Here is a 10031-nt window from a genome sequence, read left to right on the forward strand (position 1 = left end):
TCGGCCTATGATTCACGTTATAGAGTTTAGATATCACAGTTGGTTTGCTCGGCCCTGTTATACCCCGCATTTTCAGAGCATGAGTATGACATGTACCTCACCGTAGTAATGGAGTGTCGGAGACGTCCCATGATGTTTTGAAAGGCACAAGCCATGGAAAGTACGTAACAACGAAGAAAAAGGGTGAATTACGATCTCGTAAGTCGTAGTCGGGAAAGACTATTTTGAGACCCGAGAACATGACCATTTTTAGTATAATAGTTGATAAATATCATGTATGGAGAGTTTTGAAATATTTTGAGATCGAGCAAATTGGAGAAAATAAGTTCGACGAAAAGTTGAGAAATGCTGGGCGGATTTTTAGTCAACTTTGGAGGCGCATATCTCCTAGTATATTTGGAGTTTTAAGGTGTTTCAAAAGCCTAGAATGAAGTTCGGCGAGTCTAGTTTGTAATGTAACAAACCGCTCGTTGATAGGACATCGGAGTAGATAATTATAGACGTTACAAATTGAGCTGATGAAGCAGAAACAAAACTGCAACAGTACCGCTACGATCGCTGATCTTAAAGACGGCTACAGTGCCCCCTCAGCCCCTATAAAAAGGGTTAAACCCCCATTTTTTTCATCTAAAAACTTCCAAAAATTTCCAGAAAATTCAGCAACAAAAGTGGCTCTTATTCATCACAAAAATTGAGGATTTTGAGTGAAATTTCAAGCTACGGAATATCAATCGAGGTTCGGGCAACGCGTAGACGCGATTATAATTTCTTTTGGTGTTGGAGTTATCTTGGGGACAAGAAAATGATGAAGATTTTGCTACCTTCATAAAAATAAGGTATGAATTGTTGAATCTCTTTCTCTATCAATATGAATTAAGGAATAATTTCAAGAATAGTGGTTATGGTTTATTGTGTTGATGTTGTTGATTTATGGATTGAGGGTTGAAGAGAAATTTGGATGAAAATACATATAATTATCTTGTAGGATGTTGGGGATGTTGTTATTGATGTTGTTAGTATTAATTTCGACTTCTTTACGGAAATAAAGTTATTAATTAGTCGTATCCCAAGTTGGTTGGTTGGGAAATTTAGAAAACAGTGTGTGGGCTGTTTTATGGCATATGTTGGTGTTAGAAATGATGTTATTACTATTGGTATTGTTGTTGATGTTGTTGGTTGTTGAATTGGAATTTCGGGCTAGGCACATAAACAGGGGAAATGCTTGAATTTCGACGAAATTTAAAAGGGCTTTCATTAAGTGTTTAAGACGAGCGTATGACGATGACCCTAATGATATTACGAATGGTTACATATGTAGATTACGAGGCTACGAATAATTCTTAAGAGAGTTTCAAAACAAAAAATAAGTTGGAAATCGAGAAGTATCTTCCAGGTATGTTAAGGCTCGTCCCTTTCTTTCAAAGGCATGATCTCTAGGTTAGGATTTCATAAATGTTTCCATATTTTCCTTGTTATCAAAGGTTAAGAAGTCTAAGATTCCGAGGCATGATTTCCTTCCTGATAATCCATGAATGTTTTCCAAAATATTCGTATCTTCCAAACCAAAGGTTGTGATTATGTGAGCCCTTATGATGGCAACGACGGGAATGTTTTTCAATAACAATGATGTTGTTAAAGATGAGAATGTTATTATGATGAAAATGATGAGGATGACTTCATGTTTAAAGGTTTCAAGTTTATGTTTTCGATGACGATATGAGAACGTTGAACTATTTCTTGAGGTCTCAATTTTGTTCATGAATGATGACTATTTCTTTTAAGATTCCAAAAGTACCTGACTTGATGCCCTATGAGATTTATGGACTTATTCTATGTTTTCTCTTAGTTCTATTCTCCATTGATAGTCTCACCTTAAATCAATTGTTCCTTCAAGGTGAGACAAAGCGACGATAATTATTCCATAATATAATCGGAGGTTACCGACCTTACGTCACTCCGATACAAGCCAGTGGCTTTTGATTGGGCTTTATGATTGCTTTATATATATATATATATATATATATATATATATATATATATATATATATATATATATATATATATATGTATTTTCTCACACCGCGCGCGCTATAGTCGGCCGGCGTGCACGTAGATGTGCACGCCTTGCAGCCGGGCATGTTATGATATTGTCCCGGACGCGGGAGGCACGGACGCAAAGCTAATGATGATAACACCGAGCCTTAAATGGCCGGGCATGATACTACTTATATATCACACCGAGCCTTCATGGCCGGGCATGTTACTTTCACACCGAGCCTTTATGGCCGGGCATGTTACTATGTATATGTATGAAATATTTTTTTAAAAGGCTAAGCATGCATGACATCCGCCTTATGAGGCATCCGGATGTTCAGGTTATCTCTCTTACTCATTGTTACTTTTCATATCTATATTATGTTATTATTCATGCCTTACATACTCAGTACATTATTCGTACTGACGTCCCTTCTTGTGGACGCTGCGTTTCATGCCACGCAGGTGTATACAAACGAGTAGAGGATATGGCTAGAAGATGTTCCAGCTGGATTGGGGAGCTCCATTTCTTTCCGGAGTGTTGCCAAGTCAGAGTATCCATGTCATGGTATAATGATTTATGTTAGAGACTTTGCGGACGGAGTCACGTATATAGTATGTCGGTTTTGCAAGCGGCTCGTAAGCCGATGTATTATCATGCATTACTTTGCAGATTTTATATGATCACAGATCTTACTTGATTTAATAAAGACGGAAAGAATGTTTTTCTGAAAACCTTTCATCATGCATTTCATTCCATAACTTAAGGGCCCAATGAGACTATGAGTATAACGAGAACTAGTGGGTTCGCTCGGCTCTAAGTAAGGGCCGAGTGCCCATCATGCCCCATCAGGACTGGGGTGTGACAGGCCCCTTCGGGTGTCGGGTGCCGGCCACACCCCCAAGGTTGGGGTGTGACAATATTGCAGCAACCTCAGCAGCATGTCAAGCCGTATGGCTAAGAAGAGTGTTAGCAAATCTTCAACAAGAGCAGAAAGGAGCAACGGAGATATTGTGTGACAGTAAAGCAACTATCTCCATGACAAAGAACCCAACATTCCACAGCTGGACAAAGCATATTGATATCATTTTATCCGTGATTTGGTAGCAAAAGAGGAGATATCACTAGAATATTGCAAAGACACACGAGCAGCTGATTGATGTACTAACGAAGGCTTTATCAAAGGAGAAGTTCTGCTATTTCAGAGGATTGTTTGGTGTCTGCAGTTTTGAATCAAGAGGGAATGTTGAAGTGTGATTCAAAGCTGTAGGACAGAATAAATTGGGATACGGGTAGTTTGGAAGAACTAGTCTTTAGGATTCTGTTAGGTAGTTTCCTATATTCAATCAAGTTTAATTATGTTGCTGATTAAGTGTTGTAGTGAGTTACAGGGCCTAGATTTTAGGAGTATTTGTTTATCTCTTAGCCTATATATTATGTAGGCATATTTTTTTTATCAATATTCAAGTCGATTAGAAATACTTAAAAGAAATCAGTTCTGAAGTTTTTTTCTTTCTTTCATTATTTTTTTCACTATTTTCTCTGCTCTCTATCCAACAGCACAAACATGGGATGTTAGTCTTTTGCACCACATGAAAACCTGTTAATTAGTATTGAAATTATAACCAAAGCAAAGATTGAATCTGCACCATTCTCTTTAGCTTTTCTGTTAGCTAGAGTAAATAAACAACTCAATTTTGACTATGGTCTGTGGACCAGACTCAAAAGGGTTATTTTCTTTGTCAGAAGCATGAAGAATACAAAAAGCAACATGCATATAGTGCCCATATGCCAAGTTAGCCAGCCAGTTTCATCAAAATCAAGAAAGAAGGATCTCCAAGCCAGAAATAGAATACTAGAATTTAAAGACTTCTAGGCTTCTCGAAGTTCGTGTAGCAAATCAGAACAACAAAATCAAGTCAGTCTTCGACCTTGTCATGTTTCAGTCTTGTTTTATTTGACTGCTTACCTCATCTTTACTTTAATTAAATTATTAAGCTTTTAAACTTTATTGATGGTGTAAAAAAAAAAATTATATGATTATTTTTCAACAACAGATCATCTTAATGATAATACGAGCTTGTTTTGCAAGACCAATCAATCATTATTATTTCAGGATTGATTTATTTATTCGTCTTGATGATATTTTTTTTGTTTACCAATGAATTGACTAATTAAATTCATGTTTTTATAAGCAATTTGTACAAATAGTCATTCACATAAGGTGAAATTAGTCTTATATGTAAAGTGATGTTGGTTACCTATACTAGCTATAACCTATACATATACAATTCTTTTACACAATTTGATGTGTGATAACAAGTTAATTGCACTATTTTAATTGGTTATCTGTTACTCCAGCCATTCCCATTTACTAAATTTAATATAAAGTCAGTTTTTTTCTATAATAGCCGCAATAATAGTTTACTCTAAGGGTCAAATTTCTTTGCCAAAATCGATTCCTTATATTATAATATAAAGTCAGTTTTTTGCCAAATTTCTTTGCCAAAATCGATTCCTTATAATATAAAGTCAGTTTTTTTCTATAATAGCCGCAATAATAGTTTACATATGTTATATCATATGTGCTATATAACAAATTTCACTATACTACTCAAAGAATATAAAAACAAACAACGTCCTTATAAAAAAAGTTTGATTTATTCTACTTATCCGCCATTTTCGCAAATCAAAATGTTGTGTGATTCTTGGGAAGATTGAATACGGAATCCTAGAATATTTTCTCTGTGGTGTGAAAGTACAGTAAACCAGAAACCTCGGAGTTTGGGAATGCAAGACGGGTCTAGATATTTTGTATGGAATTAGGTGGGCATGTTTTCGTGTCTTTTAAGAATGCTGTCCCCATATTTTCATGTGTGGTACTGTGAGCATCACTTTTTAAAATTCTCTCAGCTGCTCACCTAGTACAATTATGATCAGATTTATCATTATAGAATCATTAGTACAAATATTGTTTCAGAAATCATTGTTGGAATTATTGTAATTATTAGAATCAAGCATTGGAAGCTGGACTTCGAGTTTCTTGGGGGACATGAATATTATGCCATCTTCTAGGTAGATTTACTGAGAATAATTCCTAGAATTGGACAAAAGGTATAACTTGGATTTTTTCAAGTAGTAGGCATGTACTCTCTCAGTTTCAGTGGCATGGTATAATATGTGTTTATAAATCATACAAGTAGGGAGTAATTTAAAATGCTTTAAAATAATGTGGTCAAAGAAGAATCTCTTTAACTCTCTAAATGGTAATGTCCCTCCATTGGAATAAGAGGGAGTATAAAAGACCTGTAATGTTAAAAATTACCAAGATATACACAATAACAAAAGGTTGTGCTGAGGTGGTAAGTATCTCAACATCTTTAACCGAAGGTCTTGAATTTGGGCCCTACAAATGAATGCATTGTTGGTATGTAGGAAGCACTTTATCCTCAAACTAGAACCTTTTGGTGAAAATTCAGATTCGTCGAGCCACAGACCAAATATGAACACCAGATAAGCAATCAAAAAGGAATAAAATGTTCATCGAAGGATTATGAAAGCGAGTTTAATGAATAAACAGAAAAATGTAATGAAACTAAGATCTCATGGATAATGTCCACATGTGTAAGATTCAGGGATGAAATAAATAAGAGAATAACGAAAAGGTGTTTTTAATAAAAGGAAGAAAAAGAGAATAACAATATAAACACTGATCTAGAGCTAGCCTTTGAGTTGTTTAAAGACACTTAAAAAGAAAGTTCTTTCAAGGTATTCTTACAAGATGAGGCACGTGCCTTATAGTGATGAGAGGAATTTAAAAATGGAAAATAAATACAAAAACGAATCATAAACATAACTGATTTTCTATCGCATCTGTGTTCAAGCCACTGAATTTAGAAAGTTGCTTCTTAGAGTTGTTTCTATGTATCAACAAAAGCATAACGTAAACCCAGAGAAACTTTAATTAATCACTCCTACTTCTAAACTCACTAATTGAAGTGGAATTGGACATGAGAAAGCTTAATTTTATCTAACAGGAATATACAAGCTGCATGCATTCTCGCATAGTCTGGTCTTTAAACCAATGAGTTCAACTTATATACATTGATAATGTAACAAAAAGAATGATACACTATCAGTTCACTTAACAAAAAACTATAAAATAAAGTAAATGGCCGATTACAACGGACTAAACTATAGCGGTAACGTAAATTTTTTTTACGCTGTCAGTATTGTATATATGCTAGATCTAAACTAGATGATGTTTTTGGACATGGACGCGATCATAAACTTGCAATAGACAATAAACATTACTCCAATGAGCAATCTTTGAAGTTGGAAACGTTTGATAGATAAATGCATTTCAATATGCATTACAAAATCCACGAACAAAATAATAAGAAGAGGAATCTTTTGGTCATTTGATGGATCAGTTTAGAGAATACCTAATTTAATCAAGTTAGTGAATTGTTGGAGCATTCAAGAACTAAAATATTCAGAAATTTGGATTTCATTTCTAACATAAAGTGCCAATACAAAGAACAAAAAAAGTACACTCTTTCTCCAAACACATTCGGCATAATCAAAACAAAGCAAATTACAAATAAATGGAAAGATAACCCCGAAATAACGAAACCAAAAAAAAAAAAAAAAAAAAAACAAACAAACTACCAATTCTAGGGTTTCAACACAATATTTCTTCCTAGCATATGAATTCGTTCTACATTAGAAAGTTTTACTGACAAAATTGTCAGCTTCCAAACGACAACATCGACATAGGAAAAGAAGGTAAGATACAGAATTGGAAACAAGATAGTGCTAATTCTGCATCCGCGACTATTTTGGCTCTTTTTCTAAACATTTCATCGACTTGTAATTATAGTGCATTACTGGTGGAAGAAGAGCTAAAACTCGCGCAAAGCTCATTCCAATTAGCACTACCATTACTCAGCCAGTTTTCGTTCCCTAAAAACTGTCGTGGCATATTACTTGCATGATCTTGATTGTCTTCCATCTTCATCAATGCCAGCTGAGTCAACATGGGGTTCGAAATTTTTGGCCTAATTTGACTTGTAACACCACCACCCGCGTCACTACTTGTATAATGACTAGGGTGAAAAGGGTAAAGCCCAGAACCAGAACCAGAAGACGAATCCAATCCCCCGTACAAATTATAAGGGAATTGGTTTGCCAGTTGCTGATGAAGCCGCCATTGCTCTAAATTACTACTCATTCCGAGCTGAAAATTCATGTTTTCATTGTTTCCCGCGACTGGAGCTGGTGATGACGAAGAAATTGATGAGTAATTAAGGGTAAGATTGTCATTTGGAGTGAAGTGATGATCAGTCAATTGGCCTAAAGGTGACATGAAACGTAGAGGGTGATGAATTTGAGGGTTCATTAGACCTAATAAACTAGCTGCTGCTGATGGACTTGAAAAAGTACTATTATTGTTGCTTGTGGAACCAGAATTAGTAGCTTGGCTAGAAGTTTCAGACTTGGGAGTATTATTATTGTTGTTGTTGGATTTAGTAGTTGTAGTAGTAGTACTAGTGCTGCTTCTTTTGTTCCTACGACAACCGCCACCAACGGGGACGCTCCTCAAAGCGCCCCCTCTCGTCCAGTACCTTCTGCAGGTCTTGCAGAAGTGACGAGGCTGGGAGAGGCTGTAGTTGTTGAAGTAGCAAAACTTTGTGTTTGTTGACTCACATCGAGGGCATTTTTGGACAGCCTCAGACATTGGTATGTTAGCTAACCGGGCTCGATCTGCCATCGAGCCTGGTCGGATGGAACCTCCAATACCCCCATGAAGCTGAGCTGGCGGTGGACTGGTTAGTGGCTGCGGTGGTGGTGGTGGTGGTGATGGGAACTGAGGATTTGAGATGCTATATCCCGCTTGCTGAAAATGAAGAAAAAAAAAAACACCAAAGAATTAAAAAAAGAATTTGTGTCTAGTATATGCTACAAATTTAAAGAAGTTTGAAACAAATTAAAGTTAAAGAGGAATATTTTTTTTTTTTCTTTACGAATTATTCACTTTTTTGTTCAAGAAGCCATTGACATTAGAAGCATATCATATTATTGAAGGAACAAAAAATTGTACCTGTTGCCAGTTGGCTGGATCAAGATAAGCTGAAATAGAGGAAAAAACCATAGTTTCTTGAATGATCTAAAATTCTCTTTTGTAAAGTTTGGGGTTTAATTTTTGGAATGGGATATTGTTAGTGGAGCATATCACATCAAATGGAGGAAGAGAGAAAGAGAGAAAGCAAGAGAGAATAAAGATAAAGAGAATGAGAATATATAAGCTAATGAGGTAGAATAAAGTGGCTAAAGGGCTTTATAGCATGCAGCTGCATTAGTATACATACAATTAGGTCCTGGTTTATTCTCACTGTCTATTTTTGTTTTCTTATTGCTTTTTAAGAGTTCAAGAGGATCTTTGCTTGCTTAGTCTTTAAGCTTCTTATTAAACTTCTTGACTTGTACCCCTCTTACGTAGCTAATTATTAAGAGCCGTTTGGTTTACGTACTCGTTATACAAGAATTATCATATAAAAATATATTTAGTGAACAATTACGTAATGCGACGAATAATAACTTTATGCATGATTATTATGCAATGAATAATACTAATAATGATGTTATTATTGTTCTCAATGCCTATGTAGGGGCTGCTCCTTTAAGAGCATATTTGTCTTTAAATATATATACTCTTATTCACGTATTGCAGATATACTTTTTTTTTTATTCTCATTCAATTTCGCATAAAATTATACGTATAATTTATTTCATACAACAAGCTGATATATAATAAGTTTAAATATACCTTCAATCAAACATTACATTATTTATGTGAAGATTAATTTCTTTTAAGCATCCAACCAGACGTTGCATTAATTATGTTAAAATAACTTTTTCTTATGCGATTAACCAAATATTATAGTACTACATTACTATGTATGCCTAATTTATGTAGGAATCACATATCTTTTTATATGTGATAAACCAAATTAATGGTCCCTTAGAGAATGTGGTGGTTTCATATGTGTTGAATGCATGGAGAAAGTAGTGGTTTCAGCTTATTGATCAGGTGGTATTATGTGCATCTTGAGATTAAAGTTAAGTATACTCTTTTCTGAATATTCTATGCAACGAGGAAACCAAGAAAATAAAATAATACATAGGATATAATATGTTAGTCCAACAGAAATGATTAAACTACACAAGAGAAACTAATTAATTTTAGAAAAAGGTCAGTCTTGGGTGCTTTGGGAAAACATTTTCAATATGTTGTCGGGGACCAAATTAAATGTAACTTTTTCTGCGCCCCCCCCCCCCCCATCAAGACCTCCCTATACCTCACTAGGAAAATTTTGGGAGAAGCGGGGAGGGGTGGGGGGCAATTGTTTGGATTGGTGGATATAATATGGGCAACTTACATAAATGACTACATTTTGGGTTTTTTTTTTTTTTTTTTTTTTTTTTTAAGCATAGCTACACTTTTGCTAATTACATTTCGTAGCTATAATAGATTGTATTCAAAATTCGGCTGAGTCAGATTTCGTTGTATTCAAGTCAGATGTATTCAACTAAGCTGTATTCAAGTCAAATGTATTCAACTCAACTGTATTCATTTGTAGCTACTTTTATACTGTATTCACTTTATTATATTTAAAATCGGTTGTATACAAAAAAATATCCTTCAAAATACAAGCAAAAAATACATAAAGAAACACTGTATTTTACACTAAAAAATTAACGAATACACTCAAAATACTGAATACAAGAAATAAAATACACCCCCAAACGCTGAATGTTACACTAAAAATTTAACGAATATACTCAAATACTGAATACAAGAAATAAAATACACCCCAAACACTGGATTGCACGCTAAAACATTAACGAATACACTCAAATGTACACCTCCATCTCAGATACAAGAAAATAAAATACACTCCGATTTGAAATACAAGAAAATAAAAAGCTCAGA

The 10031-nt window shown here is 34.8% G+C and overlaps 1 protein-coding gene across 1 annotated transcript; it reads right to left on the reverse strand.

The window, feature by feature from the left end:
- Nucleotides 1-6520: 6520 nt before the first annotated feature.
- On the reverse strand, nt 6521-8329 carry LOC132049721 (dof zinc finger protein DOF2.4-like). The gene is made up of 2 exons (XM_059440632.1): nt 8139-8329; nt 6521-7934 (listed from the first exon to the last, which is right to left on the reverse strand). Exons 1-2 carry the CDS (start codon nt 8187-8189, stop codon nt 6912-6914), a joined length of 1074 nt encoding a protein of 357 aa, XP_059296615.1. The 5' UTR covers nt 8190-8329; the 3' UTR covers nt 6521-6911.
- Between the last annotated feature and the right edge of the window lie 1702 nt (nt 8330-10031).

Source organism: Lycium ferocissimum, chromosome 3 (assembly GCF_029784015.1).
Source record: "Lycium ferocissimum isolate CSIRO_LF1 chromosome 3, AGI_CSIRO_Lferr_CH_V1, whole genome shotgun sequence".
Taxonomy (NCBI): Eukaryota; Viridiplantae; Streptophyta; class Magnoliopsida; order Solanales; family Solanaceae; genus Lycium; species Lycium ferocissimum.

Bases quoted from the DNA above. Each gene is read 5' to 3' on its own strand.
- LOC132049721 (XM_059440632.1), bottom strand. From the start codon at position 8,189: ATGGTTTTTTCCTCTATTTCAGCTTATCTTGATCCAGCCAACTGGCAA. The intron at 7,935-8,138 runs GTACAATTTTTT...CTTCATTTTCAG, and splicing joins ATCCAGCCAACTGGCAACAG to CAAGCGGGATATAGCATCTC.